The 26,780-nt window shown below is 40.3% G+C and overlaps 1 protein-coding gene across 3 annotated transcripts in view; it reads left to right on the top strand.

Annotated features, from left to right (window-relative positions):
• PPFIA3 (PTPRF interacting protein alpha 3) overlaps positions 1-26,780 on the top strand; it is a 126,915-nt gene that overhangs the window by 11,667 nt on the left and 88,468 nt on the right. For all 3 annotated transcript variants that reach the window (XM_063436557.1, XM_063436558.1, XM_063436556.1), the window contains exon 2: positions 24,961-25,518. In XM_063436557.1, the coding sequence (XP_063292627.1) occupies positions 25,285-25,518 (234 nt within the window). In that variant the 5' untranslated portion in view covers positions 24,961-25,284. The remainder of the gene's footprint in view (positions 1-24,960; positions 25,519-26,780) is intronic.

Raw genomic sequence — 26,780 nt, 5'->3', positions numbered from 1 at the left:
ATGTACTTGTGCTGTGATTGCTAAAGACAATTCCCTGGTATACCCACATGCATGACACCATAGAACAATTTTGGGATGATCAGGATTGTTTTGCACAGCCTAGGACTGCTAGGAGCTATGGCATTTAAATTGTAAAGCATGATGTGAAGACTAGTTAAAATGCTAAATATAGTACATAGCATTACAATTACAACAGGATAGACGTTAACCTCCATTTAATGGCATTTCACTTAAATTAACTATGAAATTAAAGCGGCACTCTAAGCACCATAACCCCTACGGAATGTTGTATTGGTGTGATGGACTAGTCTCACCCCCATAGGGAGCAAATCATCCCAGCGCCCCTGTGCACTATGGTTGGGTAATGAGTAAGCCTAGGCATCAGGCTTAGATAGGTCAATGGATTTTCATTGGTTCACTGCATAGTGGGTTGGCATGCAGCTTCAGAGCTATCCCTCCACAACTGGGTAGAAACTGCTTTATCCCATAAATCCCTGCACAGATGGTGCTTAACGTGACCCTATCAAATCATTAAAAATATTTATCACTAGAATAAAGCTTGTATTTTTGCACCTTGTTTTTCAAGTTTGTATTTATTGATAAAAAAATGTAGTATTAAAAACTAGTATTTTAAACGATAGAAATGGGTGTATCCAGTGGGGCATCCCAGGACTTACAAAAAAAAAATTTTAAATTACATTTTTAGTTATAGTCTCCTTAAAAATCTTGTTATTGTGAAATATTATATTTAATAATAAAAAGCATTGTCATTCATCAGTTGTATGTATTTATGTTTTAATGTGTTACATAAAACATACTAGGGCGTGGGTAAACCTGTTCTTCCTGCATTTTTTTTTTTTAAACCTTTACACTTCTAGTTAACCCCTTCATGACATATTACTTGCCAGGGCTTGTCATGTCATAGTGCTTTGCCTAATCCCTTCTCGCAAAGGAGAAACGTGTTTACGTAATTAGTGAGATGAATTAAAGTGGCGTGATCTAAAAAGGGGTGCGACGTTCTAAACGTGGAACAGTTTCCAAAGGAATGTGCCTGCTGATTCCATTGGTTTCCATGGCAATTGCTCCATTTTTTAAATTATTTTTTTTTACTTTGCATCACAAAAAAAAAAAAAAAACAGGATTTTCCATTCCTAATACAGATGATCCTTTTTCTTTAAATAATAGATGGAGAATACTTTGAGGCGATTTCAGGTAGTGAATTTAAAAAGTGCTTAAGGGAGTCATGAGACTATTTCAGCTGAGTATTTAACGTTTGATGCTTTTAGAGAAGATGGGAAAATAGTTTGATGACTAGCAGAGTATGCTGATTGATTTCCTACCCCCATGCTATCATCCCAGACTGCCCTGTGTTAAAAAACCATTCAGTATTCGGTATTTTCTTGGTCTATCAGAGATATCCACCAACGTGAGAATTGCTTGGAATTCAAAGTTTATTTCAGGATTTAGGTCAAAATAGCAAACTTACAAAAAATCCCCATGTCACTTGTTTTTAATTTGACTATTTTGGCCTTAGACCGTGAAATTCACTTTGAATTCACTTAGTGAATAGGCCTGTTTGTGTAAATATGACAGTTTGCTGTCCTTATGGTGTATTAACTGTTTGGACTGTTGTGGTGCATCACCTGCGTCACACAGACAGGCCTGCCACAAAAAGTTCTGAGCTGAGATGCAGGTCTTATGTGGTACCCCAGTTCTGATTGTACAAAGACTATGTGTGTTTCTCTGCTATATATTCCTGTTGACTTTTTTGCAGGGGTAAGTAACATTCGCAGTAGGTAGAGGTAAAATGTATAACTGAACTTGGGCCTATAACATAAAATACATTTTAAAGGATCACTATAGTGTCAGGAAAACAAACTAGTTTTCCTGACACTATACAACCCCTAGGTCCCCCCCACCCTCAGGGTACCCCTGCCTTGGCACTGAAGAGGTTAAAACCCCTTCAGTTACTTACTTTAATCCAGCGCCGGGCTCCCTCGGCGCTGGTGACCTCCCCTTCAACTCCGACGTCAGCTCCCGAGTGGAGCGGAATGTGCATGTGCGGCAACAGCCGCACGCGCATTCAAGCAGTCCATAGGAAAGCATTTTTCAATGCTTTCCTATGGACGTTCTGCACGCTGGATGCAATTTTCACCTCCAACGTCTCAGAAGTGCCTCTTGCGGCTGTCAGGAAGACAGCGACTAGAGGTTGGATTAACCCTTCTATGTAAACATAGCAGTTTCTCTGAAACTTCTATGTTTACATGTGAAGGGTTAAAACCTGGGGGACCTGGCACCCAGACCACTTCATTGAGCTGAATTGGTCTGGGTGACTATAGTGTCCCTTTAATTTATTCAATGGCAGTGTCAGTGCTTTGGCTGTGTAGCATATATCAGCTTTATAAAGTCTATTTTACATCCAGAATGGTGACACCTTCTCTTCTTACTTCGATATCTCAGTTGTCAATATTTCAATTTCCAGTTGCCCTTTGGAGAAGAGAATGTTTAGAGCTCGCACTGTTAGTGACTCCATAAATAGGTAGATATGCAGTATTCAATGGATCTGTGACCCAAATTATGATTTGTTATACTTTTAAGTTCTGAGTAGCATTTCTCATAAACACACTATATAAAAGTACTCTAAAGTTTGCAACCATTTTGATACAAATTCGGTGTTGCAGTCTTCTTTAAAGTGTTGTGTTTTGTGTATGATTAAAATGTCACTCAGACTAACATTATCTTACAGTTCAATACAACAATCTTGATTGCAATTCTCTCCCCTAACAATAGCAAGTTTAGTTTTAATTACCAATTAAATCCAAGATCATTCTGTCAGCTTTTTATTATGGAGGTGGGTCTCTCGGAATTGTCTTCAGTCCCTCAGTGGTTGTGGTAGTTTGTAGTGGGAACTGGCATAGAGAATCGGATGCCATCAGAATAGGATTTGCCGAGTAGCCTCCAGCATTCAATTGAGTTCAAAAGAAGAATTTATTGTTTGAACTCCGATTTTGCCAAGTGCCCACTGTGCCCTGGAGAAGCAGAGAGTAGCTAGCGAGGCCAGATTTACCATTAGAGCATGGGTAATTCATTGATGCCCTTAGCTAGTACGCTGTTATGTGATATCACTTCACTTAGTGCAGCCAGTGGGGAAACCTTGCTGTCTGTAGAATGGATATAGTTATAGTTATAGTTATATGTAAATCATTATACTGGTATTGTTTTGCTATGGTCAGTATTATCATATTAATTATTGTAAATGTTTCTATATTTCTTTTTTAATACAGTGTGTATTTCAGATTGGAGTGCTGAACAGCGACTACAGTTGCCTCTCAAACATCCAGTCTTTTGGGTCTAGAAACATTTAATGCACATTTTTATGAAAAAACAAATGTGTTTTGAACAGACTTAAAATGACCAACACATGGTAAATTCTATATTTAAAACACAAACCGCAGCTCACCATGAGTTCGCTATGGGCTGTACTATTTATTTTTTTAAATTCTCACTGGTTTTTCTTTTTTATCATTTACATTCGTGCATACGGCACTTGCAAAGAAATGCTGAGATCACTTGTGCTTATACAGCATTTCTCTTCAGACCCCGAGAGTGCATTGGGTGCTGTAGCACTCCTGAAAATGAAGGTGCAGTGGAGGTAAGTGTGTGTCTTACTTACCTGCACTGCATTATTAATTCGAGTAAACATCCTAGTAGCATTTACTGGGATGAGGAAACAATGTACACTAACTTACATGAAAATTACAGTTCTGCTTCAAATTGCTATAAATGTATTCTGGGGGATGCTCTGACAAAAACTGATGGGATGGCACCACAACCACCACAATCGGCTTTAGTGGTTATGGTTCTTCGACTGTCCTTTTAAAGCATTTCTAGATATGTTTGTTTTTTGGTTGTTTGTTTTTTGTTGCTTTAATTTTCATTTGTTTATAAACCAGGTTTTGTTTCACAAATGCATGTTTTTTTCATGACTTCTAAGTATCGCAAAGAATGCTTGGTTTACGCTGTCTGGTTGATTTCTAAACAGGAAATTGTGGAGAACTGTCAAGCAGAATTGAAAATGTAAGGTCAAAGTATCTATAATGGAAATAACTTGGCTATTCTAACCTAGAATGGACAATTTGCTTGTCCACCGTTCCTAGTTTATTTTATTGTATAAACATCTCTGTGAGCAGTAAACCGAGCAGAACACAGGTTATATTTTTCTGATATTTTATCATGGAATGCGCTGACAGGTAAGATTGACAGTACAGAATTCTAGGCTGTAACATGTATTTGGTGTTTGATATCCTCTTAGTGCATTTTTTTGGTCTGTTTGACTCCACGCATAATGTGACAGAGACTATAAAATAGGATTGACTTTTTATAGAAATTTGACCTTTTTAAAGAATTGGAACACAAGTTAATTCCCTGGTAATGGAGACCTGTGTGGTTTCACAATGTAACCCAGCCATTCCTGTCGTGCTGGTCTGATGATTCTTTCGCTGCCAGAGTTTCAGTTTATTGCTGGCCCTGCCAACAGCGCAGGAAAATTCCAGTCTACAGGATATGCAAAGGCCAGCAGTAGGGCAAGATGACACTTTATCTTGGAGAAAATGGATCGGTTATCTCCTGGATAGAGCAGAAACCAGTGATGGCTAACTTATGGCGGTGCTGTGGATTACTCTTCCCATTACGCACAGCCAGCAAGTAGACTGACCAATTCGAATTGGAAGCATGATATGACAACGATTAGCCTTCATTCCTGTACACATTTTCTTTGTCTGTCTTCCTAGACAATATGAGCTAGGGCGATTATTGCCAACCTTGGCTTAACCTTTCCATACGCCTTAAGGCTGGTAAGCATATTGGAAATATAGTTAAAGAACTTCTTAGATAACAAGGTTATCCATAATCACATTATGGGGTCTTTTCTTGATTTTTAGGGGGGTGCGGTCTAACGGCAGATAAGAACCTTTCGGCCCATCTAGTCTGCCCAATTTTCTAAATACTTTCATTAGTCCCTGGCCTTATCTTATAGTTAGGATAGCCTTATGCCTATCCCATGCATGCTTAAACTCCTTCACTGTGTTAACCTCTACCACTTCAGCTGGAAGGCTATTCCACGCATCCACTACCCTCTCAGTAAAGTTATACTTCCTGATATTATTTTTAAACCTTTGCCCCTCTAATTTAAGATTATGTCCTCTTGTTTTCGTAGTTTTTCTTCTTTTAAATATAGTCTCCCCCTTTACTGTGTTGATTCCCTTTTATGTATTTAAGTGTTTCTATCATATCCCCCCTGTCTCGTCTTTCCTCCAAGCTATACATGTCATGTTAAGCTGTCAGCGAGGGAGCACCTTGCCTTGAGTGCTCTGCTCAGCTCCCTCGCGCGACCCGCAGTAATGCAGGGAGCCGGAATAAGACATCATATTCCGGCTCCCGGCATCACTCTGCGACGTGTGAGGGATCTGAGCAGAGCGCTCAATGGAGAGTGCTCCCTCGCTGACAGCATAGTGTGCCTGCCCGCTCGGGAAACAACTGCCTTGCCTGCACGTCCGCCCGCCTCTCTGCCGAGCAGCAACACTGGACCCCAGGTGAAAAATCCACCCAGCTATCCTAAAAGTAGTGAGGCTGGGTGAATTTTAATTTTTTGAAAAAAAAAAAAAATAATTGTGGGGGAAATGTGTGTGTGTGAGATTGTGTGTGTGTCAGTGAATGTGTGTGAGTGTGTCAGTCAGTGAGTGTGTTCCAGTGAATTTGAGTGAGTGAGTGTCTGTCAGTGAATGTGTGTGTCGGTCAGTGAGTGCGTGCGTCTGTCAGTGAGAGTGAGTCTGTCAATGTGTGTCCGAGTAATAGTGTGTGTCTGTCTATCAGTGTGTCAAGTCAGTGAGTGGGTGTATGTCATTGTTTGTCAGTGTATATGAGAGTGTGTGTCTGTCAGTGAGTGTATGCATTTATCAGTGAGAGAGTGCGTCTGTATGTGAGTGAGCGTCTGTCAGTCAAAGTGCGGCCTTGACAGGAAGGGGTGGGGGCCATCCTGCCTAGGGCAGCACAAATCCTAAATACACCACTGCCAGTACTCTGTACAATGGCATGAGCATTTCCCTCTTTATTATTATTATTATTATTATGTTATTATTTATATAGCGCCAACAAATTCCGTAGCGCTTTACACTGGGTGGACGAACAAACATGTATTTGTAACCAGACAAGTTGGACACACAGGAATAGAGGGGTTGAGGGCCCTGCTCAATGAGCTTACATACTAGAGGGAGTGGGGTAAAGTGACACAAAAGATAAGGATAGCATTAGACTAATGACAGTTACAAGAGAGGAATCATATATAAGGAATATTTCTACTGCTAATACCTCTAAGTCACATAACCACTATAGCTCACTCTAGTGATTATGTTGCCTTGAATGTTATGTCCTGGTGCTATTTATGGACAATTTGACATAAACCAGGGATCATACAAGTGCCGGGATATGGTCCCTTCCTTGGCCACATTCATATTGCAGAATAAACACTTCTGCATCATCATCCAACCTGGACTGTGGTGTATGGCTGAGAGTACTGGGCAGATGAAATTAGCATTGATAATGAGAAAGTGTTAAGTTGGAAGCAACCTCTGGTGTTAAAAGGTTTTTTTTCCCCTCAATGCTCAAACTCTTTGTTTTTTAACATTTGACAGTAATCTGGGGGACAACAGCAGGGCACAGTAGGTAACATACCTAGAGCTGAAATTTCTAGGCAGTCTTTCCTTTAAGAATGTACTAGCGGCATATCCTAATTTCGGCTGATTTGTCCTCCCTGAACCCAATTTATATCCCTACCTGTGCTTTTGTGTAAGTTTTAGTTAGCATAGCATATTCTTGAAATTAAGATGGTGGCAGTTTGTTCATTTGCACGCCTGGTTATCTGTAGTTCAGATTTGTTTTTATTTAATGTTTTTGTGCCTAGTTGTGCCTAGTTGTTTTAAGCTTTTCAATTGTTTAAAACTTAGGTTTGTAAAGTTTTAATTTGATGAATAAAATAAATAGCCTTTCTGAGTGCCTAATTAATAAATGCTTACTTTTATTTTCATAAAAATAAATAATTATGATTTCATTTTTTTTAGTGTGTACACCTTTATGTAATGAGGCAAATCTAGGCAGGGGGTGTGGATAGAGACCAGAATATCAGAAAATCTGATTGTCTCCTCAGCACTAGAGTGCACAGCGTGTATGCATTAGGATGTGCACCCACAGAAGTATACCATCGAAAATTAACTTGAAAATACTAATTTAAAAATTGAGGTACAATTGCAGTTTTGGTTTTGGTCTTTTTTCAAAAACATTTCAAATTAACTCAACTGAGGTAAAGTGCCCTTAAAGATCTAAACAGGGGGCAGGGCCGACAGTTTGACCATGCGTCAGGGGTGCCTGGGTACACCTCTTGCACACGTCTATGTCCCACATTGTCACGTCTGACTGCAAATATTAAGCAACATGTTATTTGGTACATTGGTTACATCCCAAAAAAAATTGCAACTGGAAAATGTTATTAACTACAGAAAATGGTTACAAAACAATTTACCTTGGTATTTAGATGGGCAATCTCAAATGTGATACATTCCTCTTTAGAAGCCAGCATATAATTCTTCTTTATAATGTATTGCTAGCTATTAGGATTTGATAAAAGCATTTTCTGTTACTTCAGCCAGCCCACCATATGCCCAAAAGTAAATTAATTATCTCTCAACAGCCAAAGATAATGGTGTGCACTATATCTCCAATAAAATATTTTTTTCAAGAAAGTTTTTTATTTATTTATTTTTTCACAGCAATACGAGTAACTGTTTCAAATATTAAGTAAAAGTTTATGCATTTTATACTGAAAGAAAAAATTACAAAATAGAGCAAGACATATAAAAGTAAGATATAAAATAAAACAGGGACGGAAAAGGGAAAGTGGTGAAAAACTTAGTAGAGAATCGGTCCACAGGTTCAGTATTTTTTTTCTATGTTTTGTGAATGAAGGGTGGTTTGGTTTTTTGATTTTGAAAGTTTTTCGATCATACGGCTATCTTAATGTTCATATAAGAAGGAAGGCAGGTGGAATCTTCTTCGTAGATGAAGTAGAGACAAAATTGCTGGCAGCTCCCTCTGAGGGCGTTTGAAATCCTGCCCTGATTCCCTCTCTGTGTGGCAAGAAAAAGATCTCTGAACATCTCTAATTAACAATTACAGTAATTAGAACGGCTGCATTGGTGAGGAGTTAATTATATTGGAGAATGCTTTACCATTCCCTTGTAAATACAAGGCTGCAAAAGCCGATCTGTCCCATTTTGTATTCCGATATGGCCGACAATCAGTGTTTTGTAATTAAGAAAGTTTCAATTAATCTCGCAATGTACCAAGCCTGTATGAAATAAATACCCTGTGGGTGGCATATAGGGGTCAACCTGGTGAAGTCAGGGTTAGGTTTCAATCCTAAGATAAGTAATAGGATAAAAAACTAGCTTGCTGCTTTAACATACATTGTCATATGTGATACTGCAGGCACCTAAAGGAAGACTCCAGGCACCATTGGAATGAAGTTGTTATGGTGCCAGAAGTGTGCATTCTAGGAGGATTTCATATTTTTATTTTCTTGTTTAGTGCTAGGTGCATGCATCTAAAACAAAAAACAAAAAAAACACTTGCGCCAAGAGTCTCCAACATCCCGACAGAACTAGTGGAACAAAGAGGGAAATATACCACTCTCTTATAGATTTCCATCCTTTGTGCATGCGCAGCAATGTGTAACGAAAATATACCCCAACACGCAGGATTCAACTAAATAGAAGACAACACAGAGGGGAGATACGTCTACCGGACCTTAGAGTGGCCGGACTCAACGCATATAGGAGAAGTACAGAGTCAGGAGCGATCCAAGGTCAAGGGCACAAAGAGACAGTGTAAACTAGGACTAGCCGGGGTCTAGTACACCGTAAACAGCAAGCCGGCAAACAGAACAGATAAGGATAAAGAGATAACGTAGTCTGAAAACAAAGCCAAGGTCAAGTACGAAGGAACACAACTGAATACAACAAGTGCTAAAGGGAACTGAAACAGAAACCACGATAGGGCAAGGAACTAAGGGAAAAAGGTGAGTATATATATCTTAACATCTATTTTGATTGGTCCCTGTCACATCCACACCCCCAAAAGGTAAGTGTATGGGAAGTGTGGCATGACAGGGACCAATGGGAGGCGGAAATCAAATATCCCAAAAACTGGACTTCGGATTGGTCGAATAGACATTTTTCCAGTTTACAATAAAGACCATTAGCAAGAAGGGTCTTCAGAACTGTTGTAACATGTCTGTGATGAGTGTGTAAATCTGTAGAGTATATTAATATGTCGTCCAAGTACACAATTACAAATGTGTGAATAAAGTCTCTTAGGACGTCATTAATAAATTCTTGAAATACTGCTGTGGCATTACATAGACCAAATGGCATCACGGTATACTCGTAATGGCCAGATCTAGTGTTGAATGCCGTCTTCCATTCGTGGTCTTTCTTAATACGTATTAAATTGTATGCACCTCTAAGATCCAATTTAGTGAATACAGTAGCATGTTTTAGCCTGTCAAATAATTCCGTGATTAAAGGTATAGGGTATGCATTTTTGATGGTGATTTTATTTAGACCTCTATAATCGATGCACGGTCTTGAATCACCTTCTTTCTTCGATACAAAGAAGAACCCCGCTCCAGCCGGAGAAGAGGATCTCCTAATAAACCCCTTTTCTAGTGATTCCTTAATATATTCCTCCATGACACGGTTTTCTTGAACAGATAAAGGGTACACCCTGCCCTTAGGAGGTATAGTGCCAGGCAATAAATCGATAGCACAATCGTAGGGTCTGTGAGGCGGTAATTTCTCAGCCTCCCTTTTATCGAAGACAGTCTTGAGAAATAAGTACTGAGGGGGTATTACAGTAGAGAAAGGAGGAGTAGTTGGAATATTAATAGAACTCAAAGGGGTGATTTCAATAGTACAAGACTCGTGGCAGGCTTCGCTCCATGATTTTATTTGCCCTGACTCCCAGTCGGAAATGGGATTGTGAGCACGTAACCATGGGTACCCTAACACGACGTGAGAAGAGGGAGAGGTAATGACCTGGAACCGAATGGTTTCAAAGTGTAAAACCCCTGTATACATGTGTAACGGTACAGTTTCATGAGTAACAACTGGAGAACTTAATGGTCTACCATCTATGGCCTCAACGGCCAAGGGTATCTCCTTCTCTCTGATGGGAATGTTGTTTTTCTTAACAAAACCAGAGTCTATGAAATTTTCAGCTGCCCCGGAGTCAACCAGAGCGTATATGTGCTCAGCTATGCAACTCTCTCCCATATGTAAAGAAACAGGGAGAAGCAAACGGTTAGGAGGCAATTTAGGAGACTTAGATATCACACCCAAGGCCAGTCCCCTATAAGGTCTTAGGTGCGAGAGTTTTCCGGAAGCAAAGGACATTCCTTTACCATATGGTCTCTCCTACCACAGTACAGGCAGAGTCCGTCCCTTCTCCTATGTAATTTTTCAGTATCAGAGAGTTTGGCAACCCCTAATTGCATGGGTTCCTCCTCCGATACTTTAACACTCTCAGGTTTATCAACTCTGGGGTTAATAGGTGTAACCAAACGTCTATTCCTGTTCTTAGTATAGAGCCTGTCACAAATCCTATTATCTTTATCAATGAGGTAGTCAATAAGGTCCTCTAATGCACTGGGGCCTCTAATGCTACCTCATCCAATATAGTGTCAGATAAACCTTCCATTAATGCAGTAGTTAACCCATTGTTGGTCCAATCTACCTGTGAAGCAAGGGTACGAAACTGAATAGCATAGTCACAGACATAGAACCCTGTTTAATTCTCATTAATGCTCTTGCGGCATTTTTTGACCTTTTCCTTGTGTCAAAAGTTCTACGAAAAGCCGTAAGAAAACGATTGAAATCATGCTCCATAGGTCCATTAGCCTCCCAAATAGGATTTGCCCACTCAAGTGCTTTATCGGTAAGCTGGTGCATAAGGAACCCCACCTTAGACCTCTCTGTGGGAAAGGAACGTGGATACATCTCAAAGTGGAATTCTATTTGAGTAATGAAACCTCCATACCTAGGAGGAGGTGTTAAATGGGCCGAAGTATTAGGCAAAGTAGATACTTCAGGAAGAAGAGATGTAGGAGGGTTAGGTGTGGTTGCTGGAATAGTTCTAGATAAGAGCGTCTGGAGAGCCTGGGCTATCTGATCCATACGGTAATCCTGCTCTACAAATCTAGCCTCATGAGACGCCATCTGCTGAGCCAAATCTGCGGGGTCCATGGCCCTATCGTAATGTAACGAAAATATACCCCAACATGCAGGATTCAACTAAATAGAAGACAACACAGAGGGGAGATACGTCTACCGGACCTTAGAGTGGCCGGTCTCGACGCATATAGGAGAAGTACAGAGTCAGGAGCGATCCGAGGTCAAGGGCACAAAGAGACAGCGTAAACTAGGACTAGCCGGGGTCTGGTACACAGTAAACAGCAAGCCGGCAAACAGAACAGATAAGGATAAAGAGATAACGTAGTCAGAAAACAAAGCCAAGGTCAAGTACGAAGGAACACAAATGAATACAACAAGCGCTAAAGGGAACTGAAACAGAAACCACGATAGGGCAAGGAACTAAGGGAAAAAGGTGAGTATATATATATCTTAACATCTATTTTGATTGGTCCCTGTCACATCCACACCCCCAAAAGGTAAGTGTATGGGAAGTGTGGCATGACAGGGACCAATGGGAGGCCTTTGCCAATTTAGGCTCCCACTGTCCCTTTAAGAGCGCGCCCGAGACTCGCGGCGCGCTCTTAGAGTCAGGCGGGACACGTGACGGCTTATCGCGGTCACTGCACGAGCCGCACGCGGCTCAACCGACGGCTGCAACAGGAAGGCGGGCAGTGACCGCGATAAGCGGTCACTTGTCCCGCCTGACTCTAAGAGCGCGCCGGGCCGCGCACTGCTTGAACAGAGGACCCCTGGAAAGGGTAAGTACCGCTACACAATGTCATTCATGAAAAAAAATGACTGAAGCTGTTTGATCAAGTTAATAATAGCTATACGACAGCTAACATTGAACAACACTGTAATGTCAGGGTGTATTTTTACAATATGCATTGGCTATAGGATATGTTAAGCACTTCCATTGAGAGCAATAAGAGGATCAGGGTTTCATGAGAGATCTCAGCCTTTTCCTGTTAGATTCAGAGTTTGGAAGCCCACTGTGGGGTATTTCTTTTAACAAGGCCTATAATACCAGGAATTCATGTTTTATAGTAGCACACAACTCTACTGATACTGCAATCAACTGACAACTTTAAAAATAAATAAATCAGGTTGTCTTATACCCCCACTGTATGCATGTGCTGCATTAACTTCCCATTAATGTTATCTGCTTTAATAACATTCTTATTCCCATTACTGTATGGGGCTTAGCTTTTTGGTATGTTATGTGCCTTATCGTATGATGCCAGTACCTTTAATGTAAAAAAAAAAGCATTGAAAACCAACACCTATATTAAAATAAACAGGTATGTAAAGAATAAACAGACTCAGTAAGGAAACCTACTAACATACATTTTAAATTGCTTTTATGAATCACCATTACATAACGCTATGTTGTTGGCTGTCCTGTTATTGGCTGGTGAATCACTGTTAAAATGGCTTATTTAGAATGCATTGTAAAATGTCATCATACATGATTAAGTTATTAGACTTCATTCACACCAGCTAGCTCAGAATGATGGGAGATAAAGTTCATATAACCACGTGTACAGAGGTCTCCTCCTGTACATATAGTCTCTTAAGTGCCCCTGTCTCCTTAACCCTACAATTGCAATTATTGCAGTTTCTGGCAAAGCTGGCAAAGCCCAAAGAAGGTCGAAACGGTCATCCGAGGTAGCTGTATCTCTTGTGCAGAGAGAACTTGCCGGTGTCAGGACGTCCATCATCGTTTGACAGAGTCATACTCCATGAATCTCCAGGAAGTGCGTCTAGTGGCTGTCTAATAGGCAGACACTAGATGCTGTCTTAGTCCTACAATGTGAACATTGCAGTTTCTCAAAAACTGTAATGTTTTTCATTGCAGGACCAATGGGGACAGGGACACTGCACCCAGACCACTTCAACAAGATAAAGTGGTCCTGGTGCCTATAGTGCCCATTTAAGTGGCTATTTAAACTAACCCTAAGTAGAGGTAGAGGATGCTGCGGAATATTTACGAGGTCTCTTTTTTTTTTTTTTTCTTTTACAAAGTGTACAGATTTCAATAGAAATGGGCCCTTTTAAAAATTAACCTTGTTACACTTCCTGGCTTTCAAGCAGTCATTTAGTCCTGTTACTTCCTGGTTTGGTTAGTTCAGTGGAGCTAAACTCAAGATGCAGCAAATGCCCAGGTCACCTGTCTTGCAAAAACTTCTCATTGAGCCGCATTATATATATATATATATATATAATATATCTATTAAACAGGGATTTTTATTCATTATTCATATTTGGGCAGGGGAGTGACCAAACCATAGCCCTTATCACTACTGCAAACTAGGTTAGCTGTTTTTTTTTTTTAACCTATAAGTCCTCATTCATTAAATGATTCAGATTCCTAATCCTAACACTAACTAGACAGTATCACAGTGTTCTCCTAACTATACCATAAGGTTTACCAAGGATTACCCCATGGATGTGCTATTAAAATTGCTTCTCTTCTGAGCAGAGTGGTAATGATTCCATGCCCTTATGAATATACTATAATGATGCTTAACGTATTAAATGTATCATTTTGGAGGCACAATTTTTAATGGATTTTTCGGCTTGCTAAAGCAGGCTTCCTGCTCCCTATGAACATTGGGAATTCAACAATTCTTAACCATTCCTAGTCTCTGGGGAGTGTTTTAACGCCACAATCCATAGTGTTTATGGATCTTCTTTGTCTGTTTCAGTTGTTGCTTCACCAGTGCAGGGCTACGACGGAGGACAGGCCCTATCGATAACCGTTGTAAGCCCTGACTTCACGGGAATGACATAATGGGAATTCAGGGAAGGAAAAGGTTCTCGGGATGGGGAGGAGGGGGATTATTTAAGAAGGGCACCTATCATGCAACCTCACAGACCTACTAGAATAAATATACATTGTTTCCTCCACATTACTATCAGATGTATAAATCAGCAGATATTTGAATCTGTTTAATTTTGCATTCCTATGCCAACGCAAATGATATATACGTGATTACTGCTCTGCCAATGAATGGGCTGTACGTACACCCACTGTGGACATCTTGATATCACACAGTGTATGGCACACGCAGCACTTCGTGGGATGGCAACTATTGTAACGAGTGTTCCGTGTAATGTTTTCCATTCCACTAACTAATGAACAAAATATTTTTCCTGTCTGCCTAGCCCATCGTATAGATTCATATCTTCCTACACTGGAGGTTTGAAAGTGGGTCATAAAATAGCTATATGAGGGATTAATGCTCCATCACTGGTGATGCAGAGAAATATATCCCTATTTAGGAGGGAGAGCCCCTACTTTGTTCTCACTGTCCTTCTTTTCTATCCTAATTTCCCTCTTTTCTAGGAGCTCCATATTTAGTATATTACAGCAATAATACTCTCAGTAGAGTGTCTTTAAACTACAATAAATATGTTTAGAAATCAGTCTGTGTAAATACGATACATTGTTCTTGTTCTAAGTTACATATTTGTTGTATAAATTATTAGTAAATCACCTAGAATTTCTCAGAACAGCCCTGCCTCTGGCCACACCCCCACTCACACCCCCTAAACATTTATTTGTCCATTTGAAATGTTGGAAGGTGTAAGCCTGGCATACATGTGTGCCAGGTTGATTCCCAGCTGTGCATTCTAGCCCCCTCACACTTGGCATATTCATTTGTTCCATTGCTGGGGATGTTTTTTCGTGCCCAAAGTAACTTGACACAAAATAACTGATCTGGTTTGGCAGGATAGGGGCTCAAGATCAGAGCTGTTCCACCAAATTCAGGACAGTTGTGCAGGTATTTATATTTATCTATGCTGGATATTTAAACCATATTCCACTACTTTGGAGGACATCCGTTAGGTCATGTGAAAATACTATCACCCTCCATGGAACGATAAATGGCGCACTGAGATTTGAATTTGTGTGTCTGTAGCAGGAACCGTGGGAGCATTAACCTACTGAGCTGTCTCACAGACAATCTAAATCGAAATCTATTTCACTGTGGAAGTGTCGTTGTTTGATCCGGGATAATGCACTTTACTCTGCTAAAGCTCCTTGCCTTTTATTTTTGGATGGATAAATGTAGTGGTTTTTAGTTAATGGGCTGTTTAGAGCTCTCATGCCATTCATCCAGTTTCACTGCTTTGCCTGCCAAAAGAAAAAAATTATCAAACACCAAAACCTAACCATTGTTTTCTATCATTTGACTTAAAGGAACACTATAGTCACCTAAACAACTTTAGCTTAATGAAGCAGTTTTAGTGCATAGATCATCTCAGGTTTTACTACTCAATTCTCTGCCATTTAGGAGTTAAATCACTTGGATTCTGTTTATGCAGCCCTAGCCACACCTCCCCTGGATCTGATTGACACAGCCTGCATGAAACAAAAAATGATTTCATTTTCAATCATATGTAACTCACCTTTTATCTCCTGCTCTGTAAATTGAACTTTAAATGGACTCTCCAGTGCCCCTCTGCCTCTCACCCCCATCCCATGTTGCTGAAGGGGTTAAAACCCCTTCAGTGACTTACCTGAATCCAAGCGTTGATGTCCCTCGGCACTGGGTCAGACTCCGCCCAAGCTCCGGCTGACATCGATGGGGGAGACCTATTGCACATGTACGGCAATGGACGCTCGTGCACATTAGACCTCCCCATAGGAAAGCCTTGTTCAATGCTTTCCTATGGGGATTCCGGCGAACACGGAAGTCCCTCTAGTGGCTGTCTAGTAGACAGCCACTAGAGGAGGACTTAACCCTGCAAGGTAATTATTGCAGTTTATAAAAACGTGGTGGGAGTTGGCACCCAGACCACTCCAATGGGCAGAAGTGGTCTGGGTGCCTGGAGATTCCCTTTAATTACACACAGGAGGCGCTTGCATGGTCTAGCAAGCGGCGGATTAGAAAATCTAAATTAAACAGAACTTGCAATAAAGGAAGAATAAACATTTTAGATCTCATTTTACAGAAAGTTTTTAAGAAGGCTGTGCAAGTCACATGCAGGAAGGTGTGACTAGGGTGCATAAACAAAGGGATTTAACTCCTAAATGGCAGAGAATAGAGCAGTGAGGCTGCAGGGCCATGATCTATGCACCAAAACTATATAATTAAGCTAAAGTTGTTTTAGTGACTATAGTGTCCCTTTAATGAGGTAAGGATTGAGAAATCCAAGTAAAGTTGTGAAATTTGCCACATGTGATGCACAGGGTGAAACTCAAGGTGAGGCTAGGAGGATTCAGACACAGCCTTTTAAACAGAACGGGGGTGAGGTTCTAATTGTAAAATTTCCCAGGACAGACAATCATGCTGGCTCTTGTGTCTTGATACCATGAAATGCGAATATATCCCATGTTAGAAACAGTATTGCTGAAATGTGTATCCAACCAAACACTTAGAACCATAGAGCTAGATATCAGTAACGAAATATGTAACATTAGCAAATAATTAAATACTGGATATTTTCCAAATTATATGAATAAAATATTGCTGTAATCGGTCCCAAAATGTGCTTCTCAGATTCGACTTCTTCCAGTGAAGCTTAGTGAGAGAATTCTAATTTCAAACAGGAGGCTGCGCACAATGCCGTTTGCTGTCACCAGCAGGAAATTAACACAACAGAAGATAAGAACTTTTAAAGTAAATGCACTGCGTACTGACTGTATGGAAGATAGTGTAGATTTTAAATGAAGTGTGTGTGGAGGATGTGTAAAGGCTAGTGTGACTAGGACTGCATAAATAAAATGGTTTGGATCCTACGTGGCAGATAATTGAGCAGTGAGACCGCAGGGGCATGATTTATTTACTATAACTACTTTATTAAGCTTAAGTGGTTATGGTGCTTAAACTGACCATTTAACTTTCTGGGGTAAAGCTGATCTTGTCCTATAAACAGTACTTTATGGACACGTCAAGTGTCGCCTTCTACTACTGAAAGCCAACTCTTGAATCACAAGTCTTGAAAACCAGGGGTGGTCTGAGCACTCAAGCAATTGGCTTAGGGCCAGTTATGGATCAAGCTTGGTGAGCGATTTTTCCCAAATCGTATGCACAACGGCCCACAGTAGTGTGTTCAAGCTGTCCGCACTCTACGCACTGCTTTTATCTCTATTCAACCTCAACACTCTGCATGGCTGAGAGCTGTCCTGTTTGTGGAGAGAGTAAGGAGACATCAAACATGGCATTGAGACACCAAAAAGGAAAAATACAGGTACAGAACCACTGAAAATGAAAAACGTTTTAGGGACCCACACAACGGGGAATAATGGGGGGTGGGGAAAGGAGGTAATGAGTATCAACAAAATGGGGAAAGGGTGAATAGGGAAAATTCAAGAAAGAAGGCAGGGTGTTTGGGGAGATATACCATAAATCACAGCCTAATGCAAATTGTCTTCCCACCTATCACTGGCCACCCATTGAGAGGAATGATTCAGAAATGAAAGTAAAGTTTTTTTTGTACTATACACAATTACTTACAAATATATATTGTTTTAAAACACAAGTCTAATTTTGAAATTTCAGGATATAATTAACATTACTGCCCAGTAACAAACAGAGTTTACTGCTTAGTGAAATATACAGTTTTATTATTTGTAAAATATTACATTCGTATACAAATATCTGATAGTATCAAAGAAACAATGCTTTAAAAAAAAAATGGTGAAATTGTACACCATTTTATGAGTTCCATAGTTTTACACACAGAATCTCATAAGCAACCTCCTCTGTCTTTTTGTGTAGAAATTACAATAGATCAATAAAGTTTTTTCAAACTGTGTAAAAGCTCAATAATTTCTATTGGGAAGGAATAATGAAGGTGGTGAATGTTCTGCTCACAATCTTTTACATTTGAGTGCATCCTGCCACAGTTATGAGAATTTAGAATTTTAAATTAAAGGAACACTATAGTGTCAGGAATACAAACAGGTCCCTGCCCACCTCCCCACCCATCTGTGCATCTGTGTACTTACCTTTTTTCCCCACGCCACGCCGGTCTGGCCGCCTCCATTACTGAGTTCATGAAACTTGATGATCTCAACCAATCCAGTGATTTATCATAGGAAAGCATTGTGAGACTATCGCGAATGCATGGAAAAATGTCATGCTGCGTCAGTCAGTGTCTTCTCATAGAGATGCATTGAATAAATACATATCTATGGGGAATGTTCAGTATATACATACAGAATGTGGAGACGAACTCCAGTTCTCCACGCCAGCATCTCTAATTGCAGTTTGAGTGTCTATAGCCTGCAGGGATAGGCTATAGACACCAGAACCACTACATTAAGCTGTAGTAGTTCTGGTGAATATAGTGACCCTTTAAAATGGACTTTAAGAAGAGCTCAAAACAAATATTGTATAGGGGCAATATAAACACCATAACCACAACTACCTGGCTGCTGCAATCTAGATTATATTAATGACATTGCTGAAGTACAATTTCCCTTCATTTTCATCAGTGTTTGGACTGAACTCATTGGCTGATATTGTCAGCTGAAGATCTCGGCCAAATAATGCTATATACAGTCGGAGAAATTGATATATAGTGAATGGTTTTACGCTTAATAGTGGGGTAGTGCAAGGGAACGCCTCATGGTCTCGATTTAATATTGTTGGTTAAGCTTTCCAAATTATTTAATATTTTTGTATAAACTTTTAAAATGATTTAATAATATAATATGAAAGATATTGTAATTTATACATTTTTTTTTATAAATATGTTATATTGTTTGATATTTTAATATTTTGAAAATATAATTTTTAAAAGTTTGTCCAAAAATATTAAATCATTTGAAAAGCGTATCCAACAATATTATGTTAAGGCCTAAGTGTTTTATAAAAAAAACGGAGATTCAAGATTCAGTACAGCATGGCTGATTTGGAAAAAAAATAGCTTGATAAAGCTTTATTCATACCTGTTGGTTATAGGGTGACCTAATTCTGTAGCATATTCAGACCTGTGAATTCTATTTAGATGTGCAGTTACTATTTCTGTTAGTTTGTGCAGATGGACACAAGTATTCTAGAACTAGGTTATCATTAAAGAAGTACTGTCACTTTTAAGTTTTTAATAAAGCAATCAGAATACGGGCAAAATATGCCAAAGGCCAGAGCTTGGAGCAATACCCGCTGCCACATCTTGCCCTTTCCAATTAACCATTTCTCATAATGGCTGATGTGAATAGGCACCTTCTCCCGCGATGAGCAGTAGATGCCTAGGGCATGTTATTAAAGAGAATGCCCAGGGCCGTCTTTAATATTGATTGGACCCTGGGCAAGAATTTACTTGGGCCCCCTGGATCCCGCCTTCCCACACCCTAGCATGCAATCACACCCTCCACACACACACACATACCAAAAAAAACACAACTCGTAGAGTAGTAAACTTTAATAATGTAAACATAAAGAACTGGTTCACAAATAAGTCCTTAGCTTGACCTACTTGCCACCTGTAGCTTTTAACCTCGGTCTTATAGTATATTTTTATTTTAACAGTTATATGTTGTTGGAAGAACAAGCATAATAACAATATCTTTCACCCTAAGGGTGGAGGGGACCTAAAGATGCTATAGTGCTGGGAAAATGAGTTTGTTTTCCTAGCATTATAGTGGTCCTTTAATACAACTCACAGTAATGTGAAGTGTGTCAGTGTATCGCACGGCTCCACAGCAATACAACGATGTGCAAGTACATCACAGATCACCTTAGAATAAAATGCATAGAAAAGTGGAGTGTGTGAGTATCACAAGCTACAAAGCAATATAACTCACAGGAACGTACAATTTGTGAGTGTATTACAGATCACCTTTTTAATACAATGCACATGAATGTCACATGTCACATATATGCACATGTATATCATACCCGACCCACTGCTTTCCCATAGAGAAGCATTGGGAGGCTATTGCGCATGCGTGACCTCATAGAGATGCTTTGAATCAATGCATTTCTATGAGGAGTGTTTAGCGTGAATGCCAGTTTTGCACGTTGTGCAACATTGGATTAGGAAGCACCTCTAGTGGCCGTCGGATGAGTGGCCACTAGAGGTATTCCTCAGCAGTAATGTAAATACTGCCTTTTTTTCTGAAAAGGCAGTGTTTACATTAAAAAGCCTGCAGAGACATGCTATAGACACCAGAACTACTACGTTTAGCTGTTGTGGTTCTGGTGACTATAGTGTCCCTTGAATATAGAGAGAAAAAAAAGGATCAGCACAAAAGTATTAGATAAAATGGCTGTATCATTATTATAAAAATTAAAAAAGCACAACTTGACACAAATATATAGTATTTAAAAGATTACTTTATTTTTAACCATGTGATTGTACTGTACTACTAACTAACCCCTCCATCCACCCCTCCCCCTCCCAACACCCCTCACCACCCCTCCCCCTCCCCTCCCCTCCCCTCCCCTCCCCTCCCAACACCCCTCACCACCCCTCCCCCTCCCCTCACCACTCCTCCCCCTCCCCTCCCAACACCCATCACCACCCCTCCCCCTCCCCTCTAAACACCCCTCACCACCCCTCCCCCTCCCCTCTAAACACCCCTCCCCCTCCCACCACCCTTACTCCCATAAAACAATATATATTACTGTAACTTAATACTTACAGTTCTGAAGACTCCAGCAGGCTCAGGATCAGTTGGGCAGCTGGGCTCAAGGCTAGAGTGGGTGCCACGCTTTGCCGTTCAGGATGGTGCCGCTCTGCACTTCCGGAAGACGCCGCGCTGCAGTTCGGGAAGGAGGCGGAGTCACAGCAACGCTCACCCTAGCGTTGCCATGACTCCGTCTCCGCGTGACGTCACAGTGCGCGGCGCACGCAAAGGGCAGGGGAGGTCGGGAGGCAGAGCAACAAGTAAGTCCTTCACTATGCAGCAATGCCGCTCGCTCGCATAGTGAAGGTGAAGAATTAGATCGGGGGAAAGGAATTTGTGGGCAGTGGCCAGCAGGGCTCAAGAGGCAGCTGCCTTGGGCCCCCCAGGAGCAACTGGGCCCGGGCCAGCTGCCCCTTTTGCCCCGCGTTAAAGACGGCCCTGAGAATGCCATAAGATCTATAGGCCCCAATTGTGTACTTTTGCACGGTAAGAGAGACTCAGAAGAGAATGTTGATCTTCATCTTCCCCTGGGCCTTTGGCTTCAACATGTAAGCAGATATGTCACCTTAAGGGTACTTCGCAAAACAAAATACTAAAACTCCACAACTGGCAGTTTTACTTTAAAACATGTACTAATTATTGTTTTAATCTAACCTGTTTTTTGTTTTTATGCTTACCTACATTTTGTGAATAGACTTCACAGGAGTGTACTCGTGTGCAAAAACTGATACACACTAGAGACACTACACGCAATTACACGCTGCTAGACATACAGTCAGGTCCATAAATATTGGGACATCGACACAATTCTAATCTTTTTGGCTCTATACACCACCACCATGGATTTAACTGCAGACTTTCAGCTTTAATTTGAGGGTATTTACATTCAAATTGGGTGAACGGTGTAGGAATTACAACAGTTTGTATATGTGCCTCCCACTTTTTAAGGGACCAAAAGTAATGGGACAATTGGCTGCTCAGCTGTTCCATGGCCAGGTGTGTGTTATTCTCTCATTATCCCATTTACAAGGAGCAGATAAAGGGTCCAGAGTTCATTTCAAGTGTGCTATCTTTTTGGCTCCATACACCAACACAATGGGTTTGAAATGAAACAAACAAGATGTGCTTTAACTGCAGACTTCCAGCTTTAATTTGAGGGTATTTACATCCAAATCATGTGAACGGTGTAGGAATTACAACAGTTTGTATATGTGCCTCCCACTATTTAAGGGACCAAAAGTAATGGGACAGATTAACAGTCATAAATCAAACTTTCACTTTTTAATACATGGTTGCAAATCCTTTGCAGTCAATTACAGCCTGAAGTCTGGAACGCATAGACATCACCAGACACTGGGTTTCATCTCTAGTGATGCTCTGCCAGGCCTCTACTGCAACTGTCTTCAGTTCCTGCTTGTTCTTGGGGCATTTTCCCTTCAGTTTTGTCTTCATCAAGTGAAATGCATGCTCAATCGGGCTCAGGTCAGGTGATTGATTTGGCCATTGCATAACATTCCACTTCTTTCCCTTAAAAAACTCTTTGGTTGCTTTTGCAGTATGCTTCGGGTCATTGTCCATCTGCACTGTGAAGCGCCGTCCAATGAGTTCTGAAGCATTTGGCTGAATATGAGCAGATAATATTGCCTGAAATACTTCAGAATTTATCCTGCTGCTTTTGTCAGCAGTCACATCATCAATAAATACAAGAGAACCAGTTCCATTGGCAGCCATACATGCCCACGCCATGACACTACCACCACCATGAGGTGGTATGCTTTGGATCATGAGCAGTTCCTTTCCTTCTCCATACTCTTCTCTTCCCATCACTCTGGTACAAGTTGATCTTGGTCTCATCTGTCCATAGGATGTTGTTCCAGAACTGTGAAGGCTTTTTTAGATGTTGTTTGGCAAACTCTAATCTGGCCTTCCTGTTTTTGAGGCTCACCAATGGTTTACATCTTGTGGCGAACGCTCTATATTCACTCTGGTGAAGTCTTCTCTTGATTGTTGACTCTGACACACATACACCTACCTCCTGGAGAGTGTTCTTGATCTGGCCAACTGTTGTGAAGGGTGTTTTCTTCATCAGGGAAAGAATTCTTCAGTGATCCACCATAGTTGTTTTCCGTGGTCTTTCGGGTCTTTTGGTGTTGCTGAGCTCACTGGTGCGTTCTTTCTTTTTAAGGATGTTCCAAACAGTTGATTTGGCCACACCTAATGTTTTTGCTATCTCTCTGATGTTTGTTTTGTTTTTTCAGCCTAATGATGGCTTGCTTCACTGATAGTGACAGCTCTTTGGATCTCATATTGAGAGTTGACAGCAACAGATTCCAAATGTAAATAGCACACTTGAAATGAACTCTGGACCCTTTATCTGCTCCTTGTAAATGGGATAATGAGAGAATAACACACACCTGGCCATGGAACAGCTGAGCAGCCAATTGTCCCATTACTTTTGGTCCCTTAAAAAGTGGGAGGCACATATACAAACTGTTGTAATTCCTACACCGTTCACCCGATTTGAATGTAAATACCCTCAAATTAAAGCTGAAAGTCTGCAGTTAAATCCATGGTGGTGGTGTATAGAGCCAAAAAGATTAGAATTGTGTCGATGTCCCAATATTTATGGACCTGACTGTATAAAGACAGAGAGATTTGCACTGAGACACACAAGGACATATACACACTGCATGACAAACAGAAATATAGAAATACAGTATAGACATGTTCTTCTTAGCAACGCTTGCCCACCTTATTGGCTGCAGAAATTTGGTTTTCTTTGTGTCTATTGGAGAATGACAACTTGACGGATGCTCTTGCTCTCCCATGTAGCATAGTTTTTATATCAGAAGTAGGTGATACATATCACGTATGTTTAATCTTGATATCATTACCATGTGACCAATCAGTCCAGGCTGGTTAGTGCCTACTTCTTGATAGATTATTAATTGTTGAGTGCACTGGTTATTGATACCTTGTACTGAGCCCAAAATGTTTGTTCATTGGTTGAACAACCAGAGACAAATCATACTCATCCAATTAGAGTGTTGCTTTTAGGTAACTGAGGCCCTCTTGTTATACAATGAATAAACATATATTGCATTGCTTCACCAATTGTTTACTTCTCACACAGAAACATTCTCTTTCAGGAATATTAACATTGCTCCATATCATCATGCTGTGTGTGAAGACACCAAGCCTTGATTTTAATATTTTTAGTTACCGTAAACTTCCAAATGATGTATCTACAAATATTCCCATAGACTTTAATGGTGACTTTTGTAGATAAATCATTTAAAACGTTTATCCAAGTATAATAAACCGAGGCCCAAGTTGGTAGATCTTTTAATTTTGAATGTTTCAAATACGAAGTACCTCTAGCGTCTTTCAGTCTGAGAACCATTAAAGAAATATTCTCTGACAAATATACACATTGTCATATCTCAGAAAAGGGATATTATCTAGGCACCAAAACATCTACATTTAGATATGGAGGTTTTGGTGCTGAGAATGTCCATTTAATCAATATGCTTCCTAGACACATTTTTTTTAAAAGTTGTTTGCTTAGATAACGTTAACCAAAAAAATGTAAAAATAAATAAATAAATAAATATATATAAACAAACGTATGTTTTGTTTTATACATTGTATAAAAGGTAGAATTGTGTTTATAATTTGGCAAAGTGCTGTATATTTAGTATGTTTTCATTAACATCTTAGAAACCATGCAGCATGGATGTGTTTTCATGAGCACTTCAAATACATTTTTTTATTATGTTGTTTTACATTATTCAGTAAAGCTATCAGAAGGTATTAACTTGTAAGAGTACCGTACATTTCTAAACAAATGCTTATATATAATGTTTATTTTTATAATCTTGTTAAAAGTAAAAAAAATTCAATTTCTTTTGATGCACCTTTTGTTTTATGATGAAATAGCTGGTATGTTTATATTTGATTGAGGTAATATCTGGAATCATAAATGGTAACATGAATAGATAGAGGGTGACTTTTTATGGTGTCTGTTAATGTTATTCAAAACTAACATTTTCTCTCTCTATCCCTGTGGTTTAGGTGAAATTTAAACCCTGATGCAACACTCTGAATGGTTGATGTCTGTCCTGGTTGGAAAGTCACTTTGTGTTTCTTCTTGGTACTAAAAATTGTTTGGAAAAATTGATTCAGGCTGTGATAAGGACATGTTCTGTGCCGGACATTGCACTGGACTCCATTGTAAATGATTAGCCTCATGTTTTAATCCCATTGACCTAAAAAGTGGATCATCCCATTGACTAGCTCATCTTCCCCCAGCTGTTTTGCCTTCAGTGGATTTGTCGTTGATTGGTACCTCTGGTTCCTTTTCTTCTGGCAAGATATCCTTGGTGTGCAGCTGACAAGATGATGTGCGAAGTGATGCCTACCATTAATGAGGACAACCGTAGGGGGTCCACCTACAGCTCCGATGATGCAAACTTTGAGCAGCTGATGGTGAACATGCTCAATGAGCGAGAGCGTTTACTGGAGACTCTTCGAGAGACTCAGGAGAGCTTGGCCACAGCTCAATTGCGCTTACGTGAACTGGGACATGAGAAAGAATCTCTTCAGCGACAGCTAAACATTGCCCTGCCACAGGTGAGAGTAGCACTATCCTTCTTAATTATTTTCTAAGCATTTGTGTGTGTGTGTGTGTGATTTTCTTTTGTGACACTTCAGGCTGAAGGTTACCATAAGTTTTTTAATGTTTCTAAATAATCTAAAAAAAAAATGTCCTTCTTTTCTAGGTTTTCCAATGGGTTTATGTTGTCTTCTATAGTTCACAGGGACGGGAGTCAGTTATGAAATCCTTAAGGGCAGGGGTGCCCAATAGGTAGATCCCATAATGCTTTGCATGTCTTTAGAATGGCAAAGCATTATGGAAATTGTAGTTTTAAAACTTCGGGGATCTACATTTTAGGCATCCCTGCTTAGGGGGCTTGTAAGCTTGCATGCATATGACCACTAATCCCCACTGTAAAGCATAATGCTGGTCACGTGTGCTTAGTGGGCCCTCAACATCACATTTTGATTCATTAAAATTTGTGAAAGCTAGTCGGATCTAGAAAGTCCATTTAAAGGGACACTATAGTCACCAGAAAACTACAGATTATTGTATTTGTTCTGGTGAGTAGAATCATTCAATTTAGGCCTTTTGCAGTAAACACTGTCTTTTCAGAGAAAATGCAGTGTATACATTACAGCCTAGTGATTACTCCACTGGCCACTCCTCACATGGCTGCTTGAGGTGCTTCCTGGGGCAGTGCTGCCCAGCGAGCAGCACTGCCATTTAGTGTCTCCACCCTGCATGCAGACACTGAATTTTCTTCATAGAGATGCATTGATTCAATGGATCTCTATGAGGTGATGCTTATTGGCCAGGGCTGTGTTTGACTTGTGCTTGCTCTGCCGCTGGTCTGCCTCCTTAACAGTCTCAGCCAGTCCTATGTGAAAGCATTGTAATTGGCTCACAGAATCACTTCTGATGTCAGGCATGCAGGCAGTTCAGGGGCAGAGGCAGCAGCTGCAGAGTTGAATACAAGTATTTAGGGAGGCAAAGGGGGGCAGAAAGAGCTCTATAGAGGTTTTAACACTATCGGGTCAGGAATACATGTTTGTGTTCCTGACCCTACAGCGTTCCTTTAAAGTGGTATTATAACAACAGTTACATGGACACTATGGTCACCCAGACCACTTTATCTCAATGTATTGGTCAGGGTGAGTGTCCATGTGTTTTTAACCCTGCAATGGTTATTAGAAGCTGCAATGTTTACATTGCAGGGTTAACTCTACTTCTAGTGGCTGTCCATTGGAAAGTATTGGATACAATTCTTCCTATGGCAAAGCGTAAATGTGCATGG

Source organism: Pelobates fuscus, chromosome 11 (genome assembly GCF_036172605.1).
Source record: "Pelobates fuscus isolate aPelFus1 chromosome 11, aPelFus1.pri, whole genome shotgun sequence".
NCBI classification, from domain to species: domain Eukaryota; kingdom Metazoa; phylum Chordata; class Amphibia; order Anura; family Pelobatidae; genus Pelobates; species Pelobates fuscus.
Note: the sequence above shows the minus strand (reverse complement) of the source record. Positions and strands in the feature narration are given on the sequence as shown.